This window comes from Chelonia mydas, chromosome 1 (assembly GCF_015237465.2).
Source record: "Chelonia mydas isolate rCheMyd1 chromosome 1, rCheMyd1.pri.v2, whole genome shotgun sequence".
Classification (NCBI taxonomy): Eukaryota; Metazoa; Chordata; order Testudines; family Cheloniidae; genus Chelonia; species Chelonia mydas.
The window spans coordinates 24725852-24753352 of NC_057849.1; the positions used below are offsets into that span (position 1 = coordinate 24725852).

Sequence of the window (27501 nt, forward strand, 5' to 3'; positions counted from 1 at the left end):
GTCTACACAGCAATAAAACAGCCCCACAATCCAAGCCCTGTGAGCCCAAGTCAGTCACAGGTGTCTAGTTGCTGTGTAGACATACCCAGTGCTTCAGTTTAGTTCAGACCTAGCTAACGTGTTCTCTAAGCCTGACAAACTCAACCTTTTCCTAATACAAGTGCAGGGTAATCTTTAGCTTGAATGTAGCTGTTTAAATAGTAGGTTCCTGCTAGTCTATCAGATGGCCCTGATGTAGCTTAGAATACTATTCTATTCTTTATAGGGTCTTATAGCATACACAACACTGCAGTGTCTGAGAGCCTTCCAGTAGTGCATTGACACTTGTCATGTATGGTTCATTTTTTCATCCTTCAGTTAAAATCCATTTTAAGGTGTTATGCTGCATCTACACTAAGAAAAGGGTCAAGTTTAGGCCAGGCTTAGCATGCATTAGTTAAGCCAGACCACTTTTACTCAAGATGAGAAGAGACTCTAAAGAAGAGAGCCTGGTTCTCTATTTAGGCAACAAGTGCATAAACAATTGTTATTGTATAATGGCTTGCAAAATATTCTGCTGCAAACTGGAACCCCTTTTGCATCCATAGGCACAACTCAAAAGGCTTAGAGTTTGTGAAAAGTTTGGATGCACACCCAGAATTTCAAGTGCTTTTGCATACACAATAATAGACCAGAAATTCCATGACAGCTGGGTTCCTTGTGCTATTTCCAGCATATCTGCTCCAAGAAGTGCAAAGGTATGATACATGAGGGTTAAGTGGGAGAAATTAATTTGACACTGGAGCTTTAAAGAGTGCTCACTTTGACTTCAATTCCTGAAATGAAGATACACAGGTTCCTGGGAGCAGGGCTGGAGGGAAGGGGTTATATTTTCCAGAACTCCATTGTCTTCTGTAATTGAGTACACCCACATCCAGCTAAAAACAAAACTCTAATTCAGATTCTCCTCCAACTCACGTCCTTTCTGCACTGGTGTAACACTCTGGCCGTCAATGCAGTTACACTTGACATCCACCAGTGTAAGTGCAAAGACAGTCATAACCTATCATTATGTACCATTTCCCAATTATAATAATCATACTCATTTGAGCCAAATTTTTGTTTGAAAGCTGGCTACTGGTCAGAGCACTCCCATGTCTAGGTTCAGCCCAAATTGTATTTTTAAAAGTCAAGATAAACACAAATGTTTTATATCTTTGAGTCCAGATATTCCACCTTTTCAGGGATGTGTATGTGGCTTGCTGTCAATATCACTCTACCTAGATATTTAAAATTTCCCATAGTATCTGAATACTTACCTGGCTTTTTTGGGTAGTCTAGTCTGCAAAAAAAACAAAAAAAAAACAAAACAAAAAAACCCAGAAACATCACACTGAAAAAACTCCCTTGGTGGGAGTTGGGGGAGGGAAGAGGGTAAAATAGTTTTCTGGGATACATGGTCAACCTGTGTGTGGATAAATACTGTACACAGAGATTTACTACCATAATATTAGGTGTGGGAGACCCCTTGGTGGGCTAAAAATTTGATACTTGTACTTTTTTGTCCAGTATGCATTTTAAAAGAAAATCTTCTATTCTTCTGTGCTAACTGTTCAGACTCTTGGAAACCACACCTGGTTTTCTAACAAAAGCCATGTGCAATATCTTAATTTTTAATCATGCACTCGCCTTGTGCTCTGTGTAATCTGTCTACAACCAGACTGAGAATTCCCATGGTGCCCAATAGCCAAGTTAAAAAAAAAAAAAAAAGTACGCAGCAATATACAGTGGTGCAACTTTAAAACATCAGCATTCGCCAGCAGTTATAACACAGTGATACCTGAGATACCAGTTTCCCCCAGTGCCTAGAGATGTAACTGCAGCACATGTAGCTACACCTGAGTGAGCTTTGATCTAAGTAGCTTGAACAACAATAGCAGTGAAGTCACGGCAGTGCAGGCTAGCTGCTTGAATAAATACCCACAGGCCTGGACAGGCTTGCACAGTCTCTACTGCTGCAGCTTCACTGCTATTGTTATTTGAGCTAGCTAGCTCAAAGCTCACTCAGATATGTCCACATGTGCTGCAATCACACCTCTGACTGCAGTATAAATATAGCCTTAAGAATAAGAAATACCTGTGGTGACTTTATAGTAACTGATGACAAGTGCTAACTATGTAAAAGGGGACCACTCCAGGAGACAATGCTTGCCAGAACTGGACTGTAGTTAAGTTCTCCCTCCATTTGTTTTCCTTTTTCTTTCCCTTTTGGAAAGAATAAAAGCTGTAAATTCCAAAGGAAAATACACCGTTCTTGCTAGATCTATTTTACTAAATGCAAAACCTACAGTATGTCTGCAGTGTGACATTGATGTAAAACTGCTGTGAGAGGTGAATCTTTCATAGATTTGAAAGCCAGAAGGGACCATTGTGATTATCTAGACCAGTGGTTTTCAACCTGGTGGTCCACAGACTGTGTCTAAGAGGTCTGCAAAAGGTGACTAGGAAAATAAAGTTTCAGATTCCAGAAAAGGCATTCCATTTTCCTCATCAAAAGTATGTGAATACTGCCCCCATCTACAGGTCAAAACCCAGAAGTGTTGTCTTTACCATAGAAACCCACAGTTTATCACCCTTTCTCATGCGGTGTCAAATGCTGTGCAAAGCACATGCAACATTTATAGTTTAATTCTGTTCAGCCAGTTTTCATTCTAAGAGCTGGTCTTCGCTATGGGGAGATCAGCACTGCTGCAATCGATGCAGCAGGGGTCGATTTAGCAGGTCTAGTGAAGACCCGCTAAATCGACAGCAGAGCGCTTTCTGGTCGACCCCAGTACTACACCTCTCGGAGAAGAGTAAAGGAAATGGACTGGAGAACGTCTCCTGCCGATGCTGCACAGTGAAGACACCCAGGTAAGTTGACCTAAGCTACGTCGACTCCAGCTACGTTATTCACATAGCTGGAGTAGCCTAACTTAGGTCGACTTACTGAGGTAGTGAAGACAAGCCCTAAAATTTCTGTGGTAGGGATCCACAAACCACAGGTGGAATTTCCAAAGGGGTCCGCACCTCCATTTAAAATTTTTTAGGGGTCCGCAAATGAAAAAAGGTTGAAAACTACTGATCTAGGCTCACCTCTTGCATAACACAGGCCATAGGACTTCCCTGAATGAGTTCTTGATTCAAGTCCAATAGCTGTGCTTGAACCACAGCATGTCTTTTAGAAAAACATCTAACTGTGATTTTAAAATGTCCAGGAATGGAGAATCCACCACAGCGGAGGACTCACAAGGGAAATAACTCCTCCAGTTATTCTACATCACTTGTTCCAGGTTTTAAGATTCTCTCCTTGTGCACAACATGTTCTAGGAGGGCACGTTATTTAACGCCATAATGGAATTACATGCGGCCATGCAGTTTATGCTATCCTTTATCTTTCTCACTGGCAGCAAATCTGACTATTTTTATCATACGCTTATTCATTTTCTTGACTTATTGCTTCATTAGCCATGATCCATGCTGCATATATTATTCATGGAACAATACATATCCAGCAATATTTTTGGTGGCTTTTTTTTTAAAATTGCCATCAAATGACTCGTCTTCCTCCTTCCACCGCCCCCAAGCCCCTAAACCAACCTTCTTAAAATTAATTTTCCACTGAGACTCATTTCAGTTAATTTTCTATAATCTGGTATTTATTGGACAGTGCTACAAGGAAAAGATTCAAATCCATCTGATATGTAGTCACAGGAAAATGTTATATTCCTGCTTTTTATGGATGGGTTTAATTTTCTTTGTACAGGAAAGGTCTGCCCCTTACAACTCACCGTATCAAAGCTCTTTGCAAAAGCAAAGTACATTTCAACAGAACACAATCATGCATGAAAATTCAAACAATTGAAGTATCAACCTAGTGGGAGTCTTCATTACCTTTCATCTTGGGGAATCATTTACCATCCCTTTTCACCTGGTGATGCTGAAGCACCTGGATGTTAAGTGACCTTGCTGAAATTCACAGAGCGGGTCTGTGGCAAAGCTCAGAATAGGATCTTAGAAATTTAGAGCTAGAAGGGACTTTGAAAGGTCATCAAGTCCAGCCCACTGCATTGAGGCAGGACCAAATAAACTTGGACAAACACTGGTCAGGGATGGTCTAACATGTTCTTAACATCTCCAGTGATGGTGATTTCACAACCTCCCTAGGAAGCCTATGCCAGAACTTAACTACCCTTATAATTAGAAAGTTTTTCCTTATATTATTAAAATGGTGCTAAATGTCTCTTTTTGAATTCAGTTATTTTGCTACAGTAATAACACCACATTACACATATATAGCACCTGTCATTGGAGAACCTTAAATCATTTTAAGGAGGCATGGTGACATGGTGTGGTGATTTCCTCAAGGTCATGCAGCAAGCTATTAGCATAGCCAGTAAACAGAAGTTGGGTCTCCCGACTCTCAGTTCCCTGCTCTACCTACTAGCCCATTTGCCTCTGGTTACACTGTATAAGAGACTAGATTCTATCAACAAAGGCAAAATGCAAGTGTGGTGGATTGATTTGGTGGGACCTCTCCTTGGGGCAGGGACCACCTTTTTGTTCTGTGACTAACACAATGGAGTCCATGACTAGGGCTCCTAGGTTCTACCACAATACAAATATTCAAAGGCACAAGCATTGGTTGGCCGGTTGTTGTGCCTTTGAAAAAAATCTCCTAAAAAGTTTGTGAAACTGCATATTGGTTAAAGCAAGGTTTTCCAGTTACTCACAATTTAGGTTCTGAACTCAAGACACCTTACGAAGGCTGGATGTTCAGAAACAAGGTGCTCAGAAACCCATAAGGCATCCCAAGCTGAGCATTCAAAAACTGAGGCACCCATAACTTGAGACAGCCACAGCATCACCCCCTATGAAAATCCTGGTCTTAGTTCATACTTCTATCTAAAGATGCTGCTATGGTTTCTAGTACCATATGTATATGAGCACCTCACAACACCCCTATGAGACAGAAAAGTACTATTACCCCATTTCACAGATGGAGAACTGAGAAATAGAGACTAAGTGATCTACCCAAGGTCTCCCAAGCCTTAGACTAGTGTTCTAACCACAGAACCATCCTTCCTGTATGGTTTTTCACATTTATTTAGTGATCACTGAACCTCTTTATGTTGCAAACTGTTTTCTGGAAGTTTAAGTTGATCACAGAGTTTCGATTCCAACTTTTTATTTAATTAGAAGTTAAAGTTTTGACAAAATTGAACAATTATTTCAATCTGATTGTCTCAGCTGAGCATTATTATTCTGACAAGAGAGTTCTTCTAGACAGGGCTGCTGAAATTAGCTAAAGATGAGAGCCATGAATGAGGAATTTAATCAAGATTAATACCTTCATGGGGGGGGGGGGTTGACAAGGTGGATGACCACAGCAATGCTTTCGTCTATTAAATCGTTTGGTCCTAAAAAAGAACTGAGGTTCTGGTCCTAGTTCTGCCTGGGTGGGAGAGAGCTTTAATTTGCCAGCATAAGCAGAATGTCTCTGAATTAGAGTCAGTCATTTTTCTTGGATGACAAAAGATGCAACTTGCATGCAGAATCCTTGTGTAGCTTACAAACACGTTAGTGCCAGTTCAGCTGTTGGGGTAGTCTGGAGAAACCCTTTCCCTGAACTAGTAATGATTAAGTTAGCTATGGTTGAAATACACATCCCCCAAATAATGGCCAGGGCATGGAGCATTCTCCACAGCCCCTCACCAGTCACTGTAGCTGGATTAAAGTGTGACTCACAGCTCTGTCTTGCACCTTCCTGGTGGTTCCAACCCCTGAATCCATGTAAGCAGAGATTCACTGATCCCGCCCTTAGCTTGTCCCCAAAGTTTGCCTCTGCAACAGCAGTTTCTAAGCCAGCATGGAGCCCTCCTCTCCCATATGTCATTGGAGAACAGGCTATCCCTTGTAATCTGATCACTCCCTTCCCCATTCAAGGATATTTCTGAGCCATCCATGAGCTTGCTGCTAATGTGTGAATTTCCCCTTGTGTGACTAGATTATTGTAGTATAGGCAGCTGGAGATCAGGACAGGGATTTCAAAAACAAAATCTAACATATTGAAAATATGTAGGGACAAAATTAGAAAGGCCAAGACACAAAACAAGCTCAAACTAGCTAGAGACATAAAGGGTAACAAGAAAACATTCTACAAATGCATTAGAAGCAAGATGAAGACCAAGAACAGGGTAGGCCCATTACTCAAAGAGGGGGGAAATAACAGAAAATGTGGAAATGACAGAGGTGCTTAATGACTTCTTTGTTTCGGTTTTTGTCAAGAAGGTTGGTGGCAATTGGATGTCTAACATAGTGAATGCCAGTGAATATGAGGTAGGATCAGAAGAGGCTAAAATAGAGAAAGAACAAGTTAAAAATTATTTGGACAAATTCGAGGTCTTCAAGTCACCAGGGCCTGATGAAATGCATCCTAGAATACTCAAAGAGCTGACTGAGGAGATATTTGATCCATTAGCGATTATCTTTGAGAAGTCATGGAAGACGGGAAGACTAGAAAAGGGCAAATATGGTGCCCATCTATACAAAGGGAAATAAGGACAACCCAGGGAATTAGAGAACAGTCAGCTTAACTTCTGTACCCGGAAAGGTAATGGAGCAAATTAAGCAATCAATTTGCAAACATCTAGAAGATAATAAGTTGAAAAGTAACAGTCAGCATGGATTTGTCAAAAACAAATCATGTCAAACCAAACTGATAGCTTTCTTTCACAGGCCTTGTGGATGGGGGGGAAGCGGAGATGTGGAATATCTTAATTTTAGTAAAGCTTTTGATACTGTCCCGCATGACCTTCTGATAAATAAACTAGGGAAGTGCAATCTAGATGGAGCTGCTATAATGTGGGCGCAAAAGTGGTTGGAAAACTGTTATCAGTTGTTCACAGTCATGCCGGTAGGGCATAACGAGTGGGATCCTGCATGGATCAGTTCTGGGTCCAGTTCTGTTCAATATCTTCATCAATGATTTAGATAATGGCAGAGAGAGTATACATAAAGTTTGCGGACAATACCAAGCTGGGAGGGGTTGCAAATGCTTTGGAGGATAGGATTAAAATTCAAAATGACCTGGACCAACTGGAGACAGGATCTGAAGTAAATAGAATGAAATTCAATAAGGACAAATGCAAAGGAAGGAACAATCAATTGCACACACACAAAATGGGAAATGACTGCCTATGAAGGAGTACTGCGGAAAGGGATCTGGGGGTCCTGGTGGACCACAAGCTAAATAGGAGTCAACAGTGTAATGCTGTTGCAAAAAAAAAAGCAAACATCATTCTGGGATGTATTAGCAGAAGTGTTGTAAGCAAGACACGGGAAGTAATTCTTCCACTCTACTCTGTGCTGATTAGGTCTCAACTGGAGTATTGTGTCCAGTTCTGGGCACCACATTTCAGAAAAGATGTGGACAAATAGGAGAGAGTCCAGAGAAGAGCAACAAAAATTATTAAAGATCTAGAAAACATGACCTATAGGGAAGATTAAAAAAAATTGGGTTTGTTTAGTCTGGAGGAGAGAAGACAGAGAGGACATGACAACAGTTTTCAAGTACATAAAAGGTTGTTACAAGGAGGAGGAAGAAAAATTGTTTTTCTTAACCGGTGAGGATAGGACAAGAAGCAATGGGCTTAAATTGCAGCAAGGGTGGTTTCGGTGTGAACAGGAGGGATCGGAGCCACAGAACAGCTTTTCCCCATACCACTTAGCACCTTGTGAATTTCTGAGCAGAAACCTGCATCAGATTTTAGCAGAATTAACTCGCAGGTTCCTGTCCTGAAGGTTGGGAGTGGGGGGGGGGGGGCTAGCATGTACCTTAATGCCACATTTCCTATTTTTCAGAAGTTTAAGTTTGTCTTATGTTAACTCTTTCTTTCCTGGTTTCTAGGTTAAGCATAGATACACTCTGTCCTGGAAGGGTACAAGGCACTGCTGGTGGACCTTAATTCTGCATTGACAAAGTTTTAAACAGGGAATTCCCCCCCCTTTTTATTTTTTTTTTTTTATTTTGAGGAAGTCGTGGGAATGAGGAGGTCATGACTGGGGATCATCTTTTAGGGGGCAGAGGGAGGCTTCCTGAAAACACCCACTGCCACTCAACTACAACCTCTATCCTCCTCCTGGCCCATCCATGCCCACATAGGACTGTAGGGCTACAGGGAGAAGGCAGGTGGTAACTGATGGTCTCTGAGGAGCAAGGAGAATGGAGGAGATCCTCATACCAGCAGGGGAACTAATGTAGGGAGAAGGGGCCCTATACAAGCTTCAATGGCATGGGAGGATTGCAGAGGTGTAAAGTGACCCATTCTTTTCAGACAAACCAGAATACCCCAAAGAGATGAATGCTGCCTGACACCATAGTTCTAAGTGTGAACTAACCCATTCATCTCAATGGGTGTTCTTCCTCCCCCGCCCCATGCTGTCAACCCAATCAATGTTAAATATGAATGATCAAGACAATCTCTCTATGCACATGGATTTAATAAAATAAGCTCCTTAATGGGAGTTGGAGGGGCTATATATTACAAATCTCTTGACCAAATGACTCCAAATTGGTACCAAGAAGTATACCCATTCTAAGAAGCTCACTATGCACAATGATTTTCAAGTATTTTAAAAATTAAAAGATGCTCCTGTAAGGGGGGGGCTGTATTCTTGGGAACCCCTTGATCAAATTACCCCAAATTTGCATCTCAAACTGTATACTAACCTCTGTTGTGGCATACCAGTTTTCAAGGCAATCAGTTATGCATGTGGATTTTAGAGCATTCTGACTATTAAAATCAGCTCCTTGTGAGGGAGAAAAGGCTGGGTGTTATCTGAGGACACCATTGACCAAATGACCACAGCTCATATCACTACTCCTAATCTGTCACAGCAATATTATTGTGGAGCGATAGTATCACCACAGTTAAGGTGGCACCAAATTTTCATTTTAACAGGAGGTGAGAAAGGAGTACAAACGTTCAGCTCTTTGGGTTAGAGTATCATTTGTAAAAGTTTATTGTAGCTTTTCCACTGCTTCGTTTCATATAGCAGTTTGTGGGATAAAAAAAAAAAATATATCACTGGAAGTTTGCTATGACTGTCTTAAAAAGGACCATGGCCCAGGCGACTACATTTTTCTAGTGTCTGACATTTCCTTCACACCCCTTTCCCCAAGAACTCTATGTGTGATCCCTTAGTTTGTGTAGATGAGATGAGTAATCAGAGAAAGTTGAAAAGGGCATCTGTGTTTATTTTTCGTGATAAACTTAAGTTACTGCTCAATGTCTGTATCCTGGCACTGTATCAGTCAATGTCAACCTCACCCCAGTCCTTCAACTAACTCTTCCTGATGCTCAGCAACCCCTTTTGGTCATGCGGACATTGATGAGTGTCACAGCTACTTACTTTTCTTCATTCAGTCCCACTGTTCAGGAAACGGAGGAAGACCCTGCCGCATGATTTCATTACCCTAAAGCGGCTGCTTACTACAAACTTGTGTCCTCCCTCTATTTATTTAATGTCATTTTCCTAGAGGATACTTAAGTAAAATCTGAGCATGTATGTGAATATCAGAGCACTTTGAAATATCTGCTCATAAGCCAGAAACTTTGCTCCCTGAGCATAATCTCCAGAAGGAGCTCCTACAGAACTGAGCAATAAATATGCACAAAACATTCTCAGAGCTACCAGGACTCCAACTCACAGTGCAGTGGTGCTGTTTGGGTTCAGTGGCCATAGCACGTCGCCTTAAGCTGTAAGAACCATGACATTTTGATACCACCTGATTTTTGAGGGAGGGATGGGCTGTATGTCAAGAATCCCTTGGTTCAAACCACCTTCAGTTTGGACCACTAACACTGGCCCAAGCCATCATGACTCCCAGCAGTTTTCAAGACAATCTCAGTAAGCATGTGGAGTTTAAACCACTTGGAGAAATCAGTTGTTCAAGAGTAAACTAGTCTCAACCTTAACTATAGTGCTACCACCCTGCTAGAATAAATGAATGCTCAGACGGATTACAGTGTGAATGAAATGCAGATACTGTGCCTAGATTCTAAAGAGCACATGTATTAAGTATTAAATCAAAGGGGCAGTAATATACTTAATTCAGTCCCATAGTTAACATTCTGGTTATGTGAATTAGCAGTAATTAACTATCAGAAAGCACAACCACACTGTAATTACACTATAATTGCTGCATAAATTACAGTCACTGAATTATAAAACATAACCAGGATCTGCAAAGCATTGCAGAGACCAAGCTTGAGCCTTCGCTGCCTTGCACTTTGTGTAGGTACCTACAGCTGTGCTGAGAACCTAGTAGGCATAAAATGCTACCATGCTGATCTGATAGCATTTTACACATACCCTCAAATTCACTTTGGACAGGTATTAATCACTCCTCAGTGCTCACAGTAGCAGCGAATCAGGCCCACTGAGTTTCTCTGTTGTTGCAAAGAGAAGCATTATTGTCTATTTGCAGTACTAATCCACACTCTCTTTCCTCTACAGTATTTTTGAACAATGGCTTAGAAGACACAGACCTCTGCGAGACGTTTACCCAGCAGCCAATGCACCCATTGGACACAATCGTGAATATTACATGGTCCCATTTATTCCTCTCTACAGAAATGGAGAATTTTTTACCCCATCAAGGGAGCTGGGATATGATTATGAATATCTAGCAGACCCAGGTAATGTTTAGTGATAAGCAAATTCTGAATCTGCCATCTTTATATAGCAGATATGTGTAAAGAGACAAAGTACGAAGGGTGCCTTCTTAATCAGATTTATTCAGTGAGAATATTCGCAGTCATAGCTGATTGGTTTAGCGACCAAAGGAAGTTTGTCGCCTGTCAGTACTGCATAGCCGATGCAGGCAGCTATGGGAGACTGTGTAATTATCAACAGAATTGTTAAAAAAAATTCCAAACGCAGGGCCATGTTTTGCTTCCAATTACACCAATGCAAACCCAATGAGTACAGCAGGACTGAGTCAGGTTTCATTGAGGGACCAATACAAAGGCCACAGGCCTGGTGTAAATTAGCACTGCTCCATAAATCAATGCCGATTTACTCAAGCCAAGGATCTGGACCCATGTAACTGCATAACTTGGAGGCATAAATGAGGGCAGAATCTGACCTGCAGATTCTTTATTAGTGGTGATAATGTGCAAAAGAGACAGCACCCAGCTGGAGTTTCAGATACCAGGCTCAGGTTTCAGGACTGGCAGCTGGAAAATCATCTTTTATACTTGGAAACTGAATAAATCTGTTATCTTAATTATCGAGGATTAACTTCACCCCAACAAATGGCCAATGAACTATTTAAGTCCTCAAAATAAAGCTTAAGTAGAACTTAAGTGATTCATGAGCTTTGTGCTGGCTCTTTGCACAGGGGTGAATTTCACCATGAGATACATAGTGCCACTTCTACAGAATGCAAATGAAGGCCGCACAAGGGTCTTTATTATTACTTAAAATAAATTTAATGTGCATTGTTTAGAAATGGTATTGATATGTAGGATGAGGCCATTTAGCAGTGTAGGTGTCAATAAGATCTGCATGCACTAAGATAAAGGACAAACTTTGTTCGAGACCTAAACTTTCCCCAGAGCTAAGGAGCGTTCAGATCTTGGCCTTTAGTTCGGCAATTACTAAGATAGGCCACTGGAATGATTAGACCAAAGTTGAGGGGCATTTTGATCAGGGAACTCAAGCCTGGGACACAAGGTATAGCTAGAAGATCAAGACTTTTATTAAGTATCAAGAAATGAATGAGATCAAGGAACAGTGCAACCTTTTGTGAATGTGTCTGTTCAGTTGCAAATGCAATCGGCAGCCAAGAGTCCAGTAATCATATATCAAAGGCAGCAGAGACATTTTAGCAAGACTAACATTTACCCTAATAGCTTTTTTCCCACTCTGTCAGAACAATACTATGGTACTTTCAGGCAGCTCTGGCCCTTAGAAAGATTTTGCTTCCTAATGACAGGGTCTGACTTCTGCATGCTTAGTAAACTGCTCCAAAATAGCGTTCAGCCTGCTCATTCAATTCTTTTGTTAAACACAGTCTAGCAGCTTGTGATTCATTGCTATCCCGAAAGCACATTTTTATGGCTGATTATTTCAAGTATCATTGTCCTAGCTAATCTGATGACCATTTTAGAACTACAGCATAAGCAGGAATCAGTGTTTCTCCTATGATTTTTTTAAACCATTCTTGAGATTTTTTTTTTTTTAAAAAAAGTGGTAGTTTTGGGGCTTATTTTGTAGTGTAGTTTCTGAATCTTTAGGATTCATGTTTTCAAGCGTTTCTCTTGAACTAGAACCTTTCATTTATTTTTAAATGAAACTGTGATTCTCACATCAGTCACTTAATTCCAGGAACTGGGGCTTTAAGAAAAAATGCCAAATATTGGGAAAGTTCAAAACACTGCAGAATACATTAGCATTGCAGAAGCATACAGAAAATCAGACACAGGAGGAATCGGGTATTAAAAAACAACTAAAAGTGGTTAAATGCAAGTATAAGAGAGACAAGGTGGGTGAGGTAATATCTTTTATTGGTCCAACTTCTGTTGGAGAGAGAGCTTTTTCAAGAGCTCAGTGTGGCTAGAAAGCTGGTCTCTCTCACCAACAGAACTTGGTCCAATAAAAGATATTACCACCACGTTGACCTTGTCTCTCTAATAGCCTGGGACTGACAGAGCTACAACTACACTGCAGACAAAATCAAGTTTGTCCTTTCTAATCATGACTATTGCTTTGCAGAAGGGTGGGTTAAGATGATTCTTTATTTCTGCTGAAAGATCAGCACTAAGGGTGAAATTCATACCTGTACAGAGAACCTGCACAAGGTCCATGTGGCACTTAAGTCCCTCTTCAGTCCCATTTGCAGGGCTGGAGCCTAAGTTATCATTCTTTATTAGAAAGAAATAATTGGTTCAAAATTAAAAATGGGCAAGAGCAACAACATTCAGATTCTGAATATCTAAAGATTCAGGTAGGTTTGAGTGTTTGAGGTTGAGGAGACATACCCATGCTAGCTCTGATTGAGCTTGCATGCTAAAAATAGAAGCATAGCCACGGTGGCACAAGTGACAGGAGATGCCAGCTGCTCAAGTACATACCTAGTGACCTGGATGGAATTTTACTGAGGATGGAGAGGCCCTCCTGCCACAGCAACACTTCTATTTTTAGCACACTAGCTCAGTCAGAATTAGTGCAGGTATGTTTATTTGAGTCTCCAACTTGAAGAGTAGACATAGCCTCAGAGAGAGACAAGTGCTGGCTTCTTGTTCGAAGCGCTCATATGCTGCAAGATACCAAAATGCTGCGACGTGATCAAGGAGGACTAGAAAAGATGAATCTGTGATCAAAGTCAGGGAGCTACACTTGATTTGCATGGTAGGTACAGTATAAAGGTACAATGCCAAAAAAAATTAGCAGTGGCAATTGTCTCACAGATCATGGTCTGAGAAGAGGTAGAAGCTTATGCAGAACCTTGCCGATGAGTAAGAGGATGGGCAATGGGACAGGAGTAAGGGGAATGAGGAACGGTCAAATAAAAGTTTTATGTCAAAGCAGATGGGGGAAAGGAGTGATGTGACAATAGCAGAAATTCAGTTGAGATGTTGAAATGAAGTGGCTAACTGTGATTATAGCTAGAACATGAGCAGGGAGGTAGGAGACATAAAAATGGAAAGGGACCCAGTGAGAAAGTGTCAGTCCAGGACAGTAATTACACTGCTGCACATCTGTTGCTACTCAGCAGAAGTCTGGAGTCTTGCAGGCTAGCTTCCCAGTGGAGAAGAAATCAGTAAAGTGGAGTCTGCATATATTCAGCGTCTTATTTACACACATACACCACTCCTTGAACAGAGGTGATCACAAAGAATAAACCCAAATACACATGGCCCAGTCCCAGGAACCAACTCTGCCCCAAGAATTAACTCAGGCTGAGGCAAGGAGCCCACTATCCCACTCACCTTGCATAATAAAATTAACGCCACCACACAGCCTATCTTCCCAAGACTGAACATTTGCTTGCATGCTAATAAAAGACTTGGAAGACTGTAACAGCGCCGCCTGGTGATGCCTGCCATAATATATATTATAGTACAAACAGGATGCTGAGTACTAGTGTTTGAAGCCCAGGCCAAGTTATTTCCAGAAATAATTCCTTAAAGCTAACTCCTGAATCCATTTTTAGACAGATGCCCAACTTTCACCCAGCAGCTCCCCTTGATCTCAGTGGGAGATCTTTGGTGACCTCACTAGGTGTTGCGGGCTGAGTCACACTTTTGAAGAGTCAGGCAGATACCTAAATATAAACTACAATTTTCCATTTTTGAAATTCTGAACTAAGGTGTTTGATCCTGTAGCTTCAACATATGCAGCTGAAGAGGGATGCTGGGCTGCAGGCAGAGTAAAAGGTAATGGCAGTGTGATTAAAATGGTGTAATGATACTGTCTGTAGTGGCTCCCAGCTGTGAGTTCTTACTTCAGAGCAGATTGCCACAAACAGGGCAGACACCCCAAACTGGTGGTGTGGTCGATAATTAGATTTAACCGAGCCAGTAACAAATGCGAACTCCTGGATCACTATAAGAGTCTTACCATGGAGTCACAGACAGTCCCCTTAGACTCTCCAGTTTATCTTGCCACCCACACAAACTTGACTTAGTGATAAATGGTCACTCACACCAAAAATCGCACCACATTCAGGTAGCTTCTAGTTCCAAGAGACCAGTTACTTACTCCAGATCACTTGGTACCTTAGATCTTACAACAAAGGCAACACCTGTAGCCAATGCTGTAATAGACTATCTAAAGGTTTATTAACTAGGAAAAGGGAATAAGAGTTATTTATAGGTTAAAGCAAGCAAACATACGCACAAATGAGTTACCATCTAAATCCTAAGAGTGACAAGAGTTGTAGTGATCTGTCAATTCAAAGTGTCTTTCAGGGCAGACCCAGGAGAAAGCTCCTGGTGACCTCTGGCTTCAGTTTAGAGTCTTTGGCCCTGTCAGAGTTTAAATAGACAAAAAGATGAAAATTTTCCTGTGATTTTATTTTAATTTCCTTAACATTCAGCTTCCAAGTCCACAGGACGAGCTTCCTTAAATGTAGCATTTCCCAGGTGCAATAGGGCCAACCAATCCTTTGTGATTCCCCTGCCTGGGTTCAGAAGTTCAGAGAAAATATTTTCAAAGTTATAAAGCAAAACTTACATGTTTTCTTGTAGCATGGAATACAGACTCTACAAGTGAGATTAACACATGCAGCAATTTACAAGCATTTCGTAGAGTCTAAACACATTCCTATAAAATTAATGGTTATTTTGAGCAAAACTAACAGAGGTGAACTGGTCTGATCTCCAGCTATGAGTTTGTTAGTTCTTAGCTAATGCCTGCAATCTTGGCAAGAGTTGGCATCTGGCCTACCAGTGTGGCAGATGCTTAATAGGCCTGCAGTGCAGCTTTCTAGTTTGGTGGATATTTGGTGTGCTCCTGAAGGCCTAGTCTTAGGTGCAGTCAAAGAGACAAGACTGCTGACACCCATGAGTTTGGGGAAGTCCATCTCCAGAATCGAACTTTGTCATCTCCGCTCAAACGTATCCTGTGGTGGCAAATTGACCAGCAGCATAGTAGCACCCAGACAGACCCATGCCAACTTCAAGAGACCTTGATGACTCTTTCCATCTTTGAGGTATTCAGCAGCATACACTATGAGCTAGAACTCAGTTTGAAATCAGATTGCTGACAATAAAATAGCAACAGCTAGGTGAGATAAGTTGCAGATGCCTGGATGATAGGATGTAATTAAAATCGACAGTGCATGTTCAGTGTCCCCTTGGGATGCAGTTTAAATCCCTAAACTGCATGACTGAAAAAGGAATTAGACTATCAAGTCAGAAAAGAAAAGATGAGACAATGTTTCCGTCATGGGAATTTCTTCAGGCTCTGGGAAGTGAAAAATAAGGTTAATTGGAAAAGGAGGAGGAAACCAAGAAACCAATGTTAAAAGTGAGCCTCCGAGGAGTAGGGAATAGGAGTGGAAAGTTTGGCTGTTAGCTAAAGCTGTTTAATTGATTACAGTAAACATGGATTTTAAAAAGTCAGCTTCTCTCCTTACTTTCACGTCCTTTTGTAGCAGGCAGCTACCATTTGGGAAGCCAGGAACAAATTTTAAAAGTTATAACCGAAGAACATTGGCTATCGTATAGCTGTGGCCAGCCTCCTTTCTTGGAATCGAGATGAGCAAGCTGTTAAAGAGCAGCTTTGTCAATGTGATTGTTACTGTGGGTAAATCAGAAAAAAACGTGCTATATTGTGCTATAGATACGTCGGGGAACATTTGATTGATATCACTTAAAGATACAAAAGTAACCCATTTTTGTCAGTAACCATTTTATATGCGTGTGTCGTCAGTCCCGGGCATGTGGGTTGGAACCTACTGTAATGTGATTTTGCAGTGAGAGGTAGAAGGCTCTACCCAGCTTCAGCCTTTAAAAACAATCATAAAATTTTTCACCAGCCTATACACACAGGAACTGATTCTCAACTGCTGCCAAGCAGAGTGAGAGGAGGCCTGCCAGGGACCCAGTCATGGCTCCCTAATCTGCCCAGTTTTGGCACAAATTAGAACTTCAAGGGAGCCACTCTAATTTCCACAATGGATGATCAAGCGCCATGATGCTCCGCTCCCACAGCAATGCCCTTCCCCCAGAATGTCCCTTACACAGCAGGAATTCCCCACCGACTATCTCTATGGCCATGATGAAAGTGCAAAGTGGACTAAGCAAACAATAAAAATAAATAAAAAAACCTACTTGCCTGGCCTTTCCCCCCTCATAACTAATGGTGATTAAAATCCAACTGACATTTTCTTTGTCCATCAAGAAACAAACACAAACAATGACTCACCCTGGGGAAGCAGAACTGTGCAAGGCTTTTCTTTTTTCTTTGTGGTCTCAAACGTTGCTTTTAAACTTGGTGTCAAATAGCTAACTGGATAAGGCAATAGAAATGCATGTGACAGGAAGCAGCAAGTCATTGCCAATATATCCTGGGGTGTATGTGAATGAATAAATGATCCAATGGCTTTTGTTTTTTCCCCCTTTTGCTAGCCAGCTGAATTTTGGTTTTGATGTGTCCAGAATTAACCCTGCGATGGTCTTATCCTAGACCCAGATTGGGTAGAAGAAATGCTTAAAAGGCTGTTGTATCATGTATCACATACTAACTAAACACACTGTTTATTAAGAGAATGATTTACAGAGATGCTGCAATTGAATTAGCATCCTAATCATGTGCACACTGATTAACTTTCTGGTGCTTCCTCCAAACTCTTCTCTTCTGCAACCTATGCTCCATCCTCCAAGTCCCAGCAGGTACAGTTGCGTACCACTAAAAGGACTTCTAAATTTAAAGGTGGATTTGTTCTTTAATTAGTGTTCTATTGTACCAATGGTGCACTGGCCTATTTTTCAGGGCAATGCCACCCTGGCAAAATCTCTAGGCAGCACTGCACTAGACCAGCCACTGGGAATAGGAGTGTTTCTTCTACCACTCCTAGCAGCCACCAGAGAGAAGTCCATATGGTTCCATGAATAAAACAGACATGTTGAGTGATTGCAGGGGTTGTTTGTTTTTAAAAATAGGCAGTTAAGAAACTGCATGTAGGGAGTGTGCTGGGGTTATTATTTTTATTTGTGTCTGGAAAACTGAGGGATTGGGAGATTTTGCTGGTAATTGTTACTAATTGATGGTTAGATGTCAGGAGGAGGGATTAGCTGCTCTTTTGTTTTGGAATAGCTTAATTAAGAGTTCATTTTTAATCAATGACAAGGCCACCTAGCATTTAGGATGGGCTTTCTTTTAAGTTTATTAAATTAGAACACACAAAAAATAAGTTAAACAAACTTTGACTCAAAGTGTCTCTCAAGTAGAGCTGGGTTAAATTTTTCACCCAAAACTTTTGTTGTTGAAAAAATGCAGATTCAGCGACACCAAAACATTTTGTGAATTTATGTTGATTTCATTGACTTGTCTGTGTTGGAGCCTTCACCACCTGAATTTTTTTTCCAAAAATCAAAATGTTTCATTTTGACATTTTCCAAACAAAACATTGATTATTTTTTTTTATTCAGAATGACTTTGCATTCAGAAAATTCCTTTCATTTTATTTTAAAGATTTTTTTTTAAATGTTAAAAAATGCTCAAAACTGAAATGAAATGTTTCATTTGGGGTCAAAAAATGTTCTGTTGGACCCCAATTTATTCATTCATTCAGTAAATGCCAGTTTAACTGAAAAAAATCCATTAATCACCCAGTTTTACTCTCAGCATTTCAGAGGGGTCATGTTTGCAGTGCTCTCTGACCTGGCAGTATTCTGGATTAAAAATAATTGACTGTGGTAACTGGGTCTTTGGAATTCTATGGGGTTCTAGTTGGCAGACATACACGTACAGGAACAACTGTATTTTTACTGTTGTGCATTACAGATCGCTGGGCCAGAGCCACCAGTAGGCATAAGCAGGCTAAGCAATTGCTTAGGTCCTTGAGCAGCTCAAAGAGACCCCCTATTAATTAGTAGTATGTGTAGTGGGGCAAAATATTCCTGTTTAGGGCCCCCAGTTGGCTAGCACTGCCTCTGGGGACACTCCATGCACGGGCATCCGAGTTGCCACGGTAACTTCAAGGTCGCGATTGCATGGATCTTCTCTGTGGCAAAGGAAACTGAAAACAGGCAGCACATGACTGGAGGTGGCAGTTGGCCTCTAGCTTGTTAGAGAAATCCTGCGCGGGTTGAGGTTAAAACAGGGCAGGGACATGCTTAACTGGGTTTAAGGCAGTGGTAAAATGGAAGACAGTAGTAGTTCCCCTCTGTTAGATCATGCAGCAGCCCCCATCTGTCCCTGTGCCACATTACATTTCATCAAAGATAAGGCTGACAAATGAGGCGCCCTTGTCCTCCAGATTAACAATGGAGTCAAAGAATGGTTGCAGTATAGTGTAAGGTTTTAAGAAGCCACGTAGGACCACATTTTGTTCCAGTCAAATTCTGCAGGAAGGAGGACTGAGCAACAAGGCTCATTTTCAGTGCCATTTTAGCAGTATCAAGATTTCCATGGTAAATTCCTGCTCCAATTTCCTTAAGGAGCTGAAATATTTCCTGATTCAGTGATGTGTGTGTAAACACACAAGTACACACAGTCCTAAAAACCCAAGACAATATATGTAAACAGCACAGTTCTCATTATATTCACAATCTCATAGCAAAAGGCATAACACAAACAGGGAAGGGATTGAAAGAGCGCAATAAAAAATGAGAGAAGCAGGCCTCATCCGAGAATAAGTTGCAACTAAGACCTCAATATCTAACATTTTTCCTCAAAAATTGGGTTCATATTTGTATACTTCCTAACAAGCCACTCATATTCTTTCTACATATTAGCCAGACTCATAAAGACAACTACATAAGTAGTTTCTCATACTTCTTAAATAAGTTCTCGGGTATATTAAAATGCTCAAGAACTATGCTCCCTCCTGTTACCCTTCCACAAAGCATCTATTTTTCTTTTCTCCCTATTCTCAGACAAAAACCATTGAACTAGAATCAAGGACCAGAGAATGTATTGATACCAGTTATTGTTTGTACTGCTCTAACTTAGATGCACCAAACTGGGATAAGGGCCCCATTGTGCAAAGCATATAACAAGTCAGCCCCTGCCCCTACATAGCTTACTGTCTAAACATATGAGAGACAATGGGCCAGAAATTTTCAGTGCAGATATGCTGTGACCCAACAGGTGGAAAAAACTGAGCAAGACAAGGTCATAGGGAAGTGATTGGAATGATAAATGGCACATCCACTGCCTGGGAGCTTAAGTTCATAACCATTCACTTAAATAAGATGTTGTAATAAACTATAAATCTGTAACCCACTAACCTCCCTTTTTTGTCCTATGACTGTCAAAGTGTTAACTGGCCACTTCACCTTGAGGGGTCTCTTATAATATGTACTATCTATTCCACCTTGTATTTAGCTGTGACACTCGGAGTACCTTTCCCAGACCTGAAGATCTCTCTGTAGCTCAACAGCTTGTCTCTTTCAACAGCAGAAGTTGCCCCAATAAAAGATATGGCCTCACACACCTTGCCTCTCTAATAGCCATTGTTAGAAACTTAAGGGTAAAAAGAAAACTTTGGCATAACAGTATTAACAAACAAACACCAACCAGACATTTGGAAGCCAGGAAATTCAGAATTAAGGTTAGAGCTAAAAGAAACCCATACATTGGCAGGTATAGAATGGATAGAATATTTAAAAAAAAAAAACACAACGAATCCTGTATTTTATGGAAAATAGTTGTGACTGTGAGAAAGTGCCATCTGCTCAACAATAAGAAATGGAAAATAAAACAGTGTACTTTCCTCTCTTCTCGCTGGTAAGTACAACCAGCTCCAAAATGGCCCCTTCAGAATTGTAAGTGCTTGGCTCTGTTGTGTGTAAGGGCCAGTCCCAGACAGGCATGCTGGGAGAAAATGTTCCTACAAATGGGAAACCCTGCACTAGAGAGAGTGAGCAGTTGCAAGGGAGGGGGTTAACTCTGATGTGATCATCATAGGGAAAACTCTTTATAGCAATGGAAGATGGTTAAGGTCTAGTGGTTAAGGTGTTGTCTGGGGATCCAAGAAACCTGGGTTTAACTCCTTGTTCTACCATTGACTTCCTACATGGCTTTGGGCAAGTCACTTAATCTTTCACTGCTTGAGTTTCCCCATCTATTCAATGGGGATTACATCACAGGGGTGTTGTGAGGATAGATATATTAAAGACTGATGTGGTTTTCATTTTGGAGGTGGTCTTCATAAGAAAAGGGCTAGAGAGACTTGTTATTTTTTCCTCAGTTGAATGTGTTGGTCCCCACTAGTCATTGAGTGCTGTCTGAAATTCCTCTAGTCTAGAGTCCAATAGACCGTTTGGAATACATCAGTATACAGCTTCCCAGCACTGCTTTTCCCTTTTTCAGTGAACCTCAGCTGAAGTTTCTAGGACAAGGGATTCTGGGACAAAAGTGGCAAGAATGCTGCAAGGACTTTCAAAGCATAATTAATATTGATGCTTTCTGAGCCCCATTTCTCCAGAACAGCTTGTCTAAGTCACCTCAGATATCATCTTTAAAAATCTGCTGGCCGTATCCCATGCATGCAAAGCTTAAAATGAAAATAGCTAAGGGCTTAGATGAGGTCCAATTCAGACTTAAAATGGAATCCTTAACTGTAGAGAGGGTATTCCATATTTAATGTCCAACCGCACTAACTTCCTCACCTTTTGACTATCAACATTTACTTCTAAACATCTGAGCAAATTTCCTACTGCACAGGTGTATAGTCATCCAGTAGTTTATGCTTTCCTCACCCATAACTTATAAGTGGTTATAACTGGTTCTGTGAGTAATTCAGTAGTTGTGCTTCACTGAGGAGTCACACCAGCATTAATGCCGGGATTGATTCATGTGGCTTTTTCTGCCTGTTTCCACAGAGTTTGGCTTTGACATTTTGGTTTAATCAAAACAAGTCAGTCAAGATTGCAGAAGTTCATGCTTTCCCCAGGGAAACCACAGACCATCTTGGGTATACTTTAAACAGATCCCAGGAGTCTTCAGTGGATGGCAAAACATTCAGCAACCACCTCCCATTTTGGGGCTGCACCAGGGGCTGAAGTGCCTGGGAGCCTGTCTGAGTTGTGATCCCCTATGGACCACAGCCCCACCAGGAATCTCTGATGTGCTGCGTGCAGCAGCGCTGCCATCAACATGCCTCTCCTGCCCCCAGCCTTGCCCCGGCAAGTCCCCTTTGGCAGGGCTTGGGAGGAGGTCTTTGGAGGGCAGACTCCCACCAGTGAAAATAATTAGAGTTGGGTGACCAGATTCTGACATCAATGAAACCAGTGTAAATCCAGAGTGTAACATCAGTTAAGTCAATGAAGTTACTCTAGATTTTCAGCAGTATAACCAAGATCAGACTCAGGCTGATGGTGTTTCAGAAAGAATACCTCTTTATCCACTCTGATAATGCAACTCACTCAGACTTTAGGGACTTCATCCCATTCTTTACTTTGAGGGACAGGTCTACACTACAGCAAGGATCAACGCTCTGAGATTGATCCACCAGCAGTTGATTTAGCAGGTCTAGTAAAGACCCGCCAAATCTACTGCAGATTGCTCTCCAGTCGATCCCGGTACTCTACCTCCGACGAGAAGAGTAAGGTAAGTCAACGGGAGATTTTTCTCCCATCAACCCCCCGCGGTAACTCGACCTAAGGCACATCGACTCCAGCTACATTATTCATGTAGCTGGAGTTGCGTAGCATAGGTCGACTTACCGCAGTAGTGTAGACATAGCCTCATTCTCCACTACCTGGCACCTTGAGTAGACATTTACACTTGCGCAAAGGGAGTACAAAGTGTGTGGAAAGCATTACCAAACCAGCATGCTAGCCCTGTGCACTCACTTTCCTCAGATGTAAATGCCTGAAAAAGAGACAGGGTGATGGAGATTCAACCCCATAGAATATAAACCCCATTGGGTGAGCAGTATCAAGTTTGGCACTGGTCTCCTACTCCAAAGTCTTGTGTACATTTATAGTGCTACATACTGAAGAGCTAAACTAAGAGCTTTGACTCTCACGGTGCCCTTGGGATAATGGACTGAAATAATCACGGAATTGGAATCAGACTGAGTTGATTCCAAACTATGATAGAATAAGCCCGTTTGCATTTGAGAACCACAGCTTTACAGCAAAGACTGAGAAGTACTACACAGCGTGCAGAAGCAGGGTCAGATTCAGGAGGAAGAATTATCCAGTGGTTCAGACACACCATGTCCAGGGGTGGGGGGGGGGGGGGGAAGAGATCCAGATCAATGTTTGCAAAGACTGGTGCCAAAAATGAGGTACCTAAATCCATATTTAGACATCTAAATAAATGGCCTGGTTTTCAGATATGTTGAACCACATCTGCAGCTCACATTAGTACCATTAGGAGCTGTTGCTCCTTATCACCTCTGAAAGTTAGGCCAGTTATCTAGGTGATTAACTAATGGAGTTACCTATGTCCCCAACTTTAGGCACCAATATTTAGAATTTTTGCCACTACTTTTACTCTTAATTCCATCCAACATTTCCTATGTGAATTTGGGTGAGGTCATTTAGGGGCTGGTAGGTTTTGTGCCTCAGTTTCCCCATTTGTAAGTTATGGATCATACTTATCTTCTGCATTGAATGACAGAGACTTGATTTATTAAAGATTTTAAAATACTTTGTGACTCTCAGATAAGAGGCACTATAGCAACACAAAGCATTATTATTATTATTATTATTATTATTATTATTCAGAGTCTTCCAGCATGCACCATCATATAACTGCTAGCTTCCACAAATTGACAATGCATTACATAACATAAAATGAGTTTTGTCCTTTTTTTCAGTTGACTCCTTCCAGGACTTTTTGATGCCCTACCTGGAGCAAGTCCGTCAGATCTGGCAGTGGTTAGTCGGAGCAGCTGTGGTTGGTGGTATAATTACTGCTCTGATCACAGGACTCATTGTTCTGGGGTGTAGGAAGAAGAGAACGGGAAGCACTGCAGAAACACAGCCCTTACTCATGGAAAGTGAAGATGATCACAATGTGTCTTATCAGTCAAATCTATAAAAGCCACCTGTAATCCAGCAATGCAGTTCAGGTGCTAACCCTAAATCAAGCATGCATTGTTTGGTACATGTTTACAGAATATCTTGCTGAGATGCACTGCATAAGGGGTGTGGAATGTCCTGAATATCATTGCTCATGTAACATGCAATATTGTACTGTAGTGTATTATCAAAGTCTCCTCATAGAGCATTTCCTAAAAGAACTAATGTATGCTACTCTGCTTCCTGTGAATACACCAGGTATTCCCTATTCTTAATTAAACAGAATTCTCATGGAACCAAACTATTTCCCAGGTTGACGGCTCCTGCTTTTGGTCATCTGCTATTTTATTTGCACTTTCTAACGTTGTTCTGAATTTAGGCCCCAATCCTGCAGATTCACAAGTTTCATACAGGGACCAGTGTCTGTCTGTATCTGATTGCAAGACTGGGGATATTATACTCTGTTGTTCAGATGCTTTTAATTTAAGGGAAGAATAATAGAGAGTAATCTGGAGACAGATTTTTTCTTTTAAGAAAGAATTATTTCCCTTCCACCTCCAGTAATAATGTTTTTGTCCTTGATTGACTGCCATCAGCAGCAAGCTGTAGCCTCTCAAAAACTGCTCCTCATTTGTCTAAAAAGTTTCAATTAAGCTTTTCTTATAGTTGTATGTGTTCTAAAGCTAGAGTGGAAGCCTCGTTCTAGCTCTTTGCCAGCCCTGGACAGTTTTTGACTTGCAATTGCTCGTAAAGAAAGATGGGTTCACGCTCTTTACAAACAACCAATGCATCACAGAATTAGATGTATTTACCTGAATAACCTCAACAGAAATGCCTCACCCTCAGGAGGGCAGACTTCTAAAAGGCTGTTAGTAATCCCAATTCACATCTCTACCCAGCAGCATCAACTCACATATCTCCGCTCATTCATCCTATTGTCATACACTGGTTTTGGAGAATAGTATTATATTGTGGCTGGCTCCAATTACTAAGAAAGTCCATGTACTTAGGCCATGTCTACACTAGCAAGCTTACAGTGGCACAGCTGTACCAATACATGGGAGAGAGCTCTCCTGTCAACATAATGAAACCTAAATGAGCGGGTATAGCTATGTCAGCAGGAGAGCATCTCCTGTCAACATAGCACTGTGCACACAAGCACTTATGCCGGCGAAACTTATGTCACTCAGCAGAGTGTTCTTTTCGCACCCAAGAGACGTAAGTTTTGCCTACAAAAGGGGTTGTATAGACATGGCATTAGAAGTTAACAGTGTTCATGGCTAGATTGATATAGGGTTTTGCATCCCTGCCCATCCTGGCTAATAGCCATTGATGCACCTGTCCTCCATGAACTTGTCTAGCTCTTTTTTGAACCTTGTTATAGTCTTGGCCTTCACAACATCCTCTGGCACAGACTGACTGTGCATTGTGTGAACAAAAACTTCCTTTTTGTTTGTTTTAAACCTGCTGCCTATTGATTTCATTTGATGACCCCTAGTACTTGTGTTAGGAGAAGGAGTAAACACTTTATTATTTACTTTCTCCACCCCAGTCATGATTTTATAGATATCTATCATATCCCCACACTAGTCATCTCTTTTCCAAGCTGAAAAGTTCTAGTCTTATTAATCTCTCCTCATACGGAAGCCCTTCCAGACCCATAATTAATTTGGTTGCCCTTTTATGAACTTTTTCCAATTCCAATATATCTTATTTGAGATGGGGCAACCACATTTTCATGCAGTATTCAAGATATGGGCATACCATGGATTTATATAGAGGCAATATGAAATTTTCTGTCTTATTATCTATTCCTTTCTTAATGATGCCCAACATTCAGTTTGCTTTTATAACTGCCACTGCACATTGAGTGGATGTTTTCAGAAAACCACCCACAATGACTCCAAGATCTCTTTCTTGAGTGGACACAGCTAATTTAGACCTTTACTTTACCTTAGCAATTACATATTGTGGCAAAATACCTTGTTCGCCTCAGTAGTCTCAGTCCTTTTTAGCTTTGGAGACTCAGGTTTGGGACAAGGCAAATCCTTATAGGTGACACAGGGTCCTGTTACTCCTCTCCTAAGTCAGTCCCTTGTGCTTGTTTTCCTTCCCTTCTGGGGACCAAGTGCAGCCTCCCTACCGGGAAGGTCTGGTGTCTTGCTGCAAACAGCCTACTGGCAACTTCCCTCCTCTCACTCTTTTCCTCCTACCACCCAGGGGAGGGTTTAAAAAGGTCCCAAGTAGTTGGAGTCAGCTGAACCTAATTGGTTCCCTAGCAACCCCTTTTCCAGCTGAACCTTATTGCCCTGTGGTTCTCTCTCCTCAGTGGATAGGGGCCTTTTAATTCCCTGGGACTAATTACTACCCCCCCCCCCCGCCCCGGCCCTTTGGAGCTGTTTGTCCTGGGTTTACTACAATATTTAAAATCATCAAAGATTTTAACTCTTTGAATATTAAGGTAAATGGATTTTTAGTGGAAATCTTTTAAAAGCCAATTCATTTTTTATACATACTTTCCTCTTTAATTGGCATTTGACACTCCTGGAATTTTTCCTCTCTATTTTTCAGATTGTGAGCTAATGACACATTTAAACTGCTCACATTGCCAAACTGCAGTTTTACTCCATCTTTTTCTCTGTTTTTTAGCAAAAAAAATTAACAAACATAATTTAATGGATCCGGGTGGTGAGTGGCCTCCAGCACCTTCCATGACTTAACACATCCCTTTTAACAAACAATTCAAGAAGTCTATAATCATTAAAATGATCAGTGACAAGCATTTGAGCAAGAGTGTTTACGGAAGGGAGTACAAAATCAGGCTAGCTATTATCCTTTCCCCAAAGGTATGGATGGGGCAAGTCCACAATAGTGCCAGTACCCTTAAATTCTCTATAGGTTGATTGTATTTCATATTCTTGGACATATTACTAAGTGTTTTGTCTCCAATAACTGCATATTCTATATTGCTTTTAGTTGCTCACTGTCACAGCACTGTGACCGATTTTTTCCAAGAGGAAACAGTGTGGCTGTCACTTGGCCATTGGCCAAAGCTCTTCTATTCTATATTTTAACCATTCGCAGGATTCTTTAACTACTTTTAACTTGTTCGACAGACACAAGACCATTAGATATACTTCTTCCACACACACTCTCCTTTCTAGGGAGTTTTTATATTTCTCCTTAATCACAACATTACTTTTTCACCATGTCCCACTGCTCTTCCTTGACTAAAACATTTTTAACAAATCTCCCTCTATGGGAGGTTATACTCACATACTCCTCCATTATTGTTATGGGAACTTACTTTTTTGTCTGGGTGTTTGAAAACACCACAGCTGGAGGCCAGAGGCACTTCTCCCTATCATCTCCCAAGCCTTGTTAAATACCCAGAATCTCTAGGTCACAATCCCTAAGACCTAGACGTGACAGTAAGATGTCTTGGACTCATGGCCACCCAGGGATGCCAATCTTGGGGGTATAAGTTGGGAAATTGAGTCACAAATCCACCCGGTTTAGATTAAATCAATCAATTTTTACCTTTATTTATACAATTTCAGACAGAATTCTTGTCACTTACAGTGTCCATACATACATTTATGCCAGACAAATAATAACAGACAAGACAGAATTGATAAGTGGGCCCAAGTTACCACATTCTGGGACACTGGGAAGTTTTTCCACCTTCAATGGTAGTTGCCACCTTCCCTGATCACTAGGTCTGGTCCTTCAGTCCCGTTCTTCAGTTTCTGGTCTGGTGTTTCTC

General features: G+C 41.2%; 1 protein-coding gene across 1 annotated transcript in view; it reads left to right on the forward strand.

Moving 5' to 3' along the window:
• The window catches only part of TYR (tyrosinase), an 84737-nt gene extending 60896 nt beyond the window's left edge, over nt 1-23841 (forward strand). Inside the window, exons 4-6 of the mRNA XM_043528691.1 lie at nt 10540-10721; nt 20693-20695; nt 23531-23841. Coding sequence (XP_043384626.1) covers nt 10540-10721; nt 20693-20695; nt 23531-23754 — 409 coding nt within the window. The 3' untranslated portion in view covers nt 23755-23841. The remainder of the gene's footprint in view (nt 1-10539; nt 10722-20692; nt 20696-23530) is intronic.
• The last annotated feature ends 3660 nt before the right edge of the window (nt 23842-27501 follow it).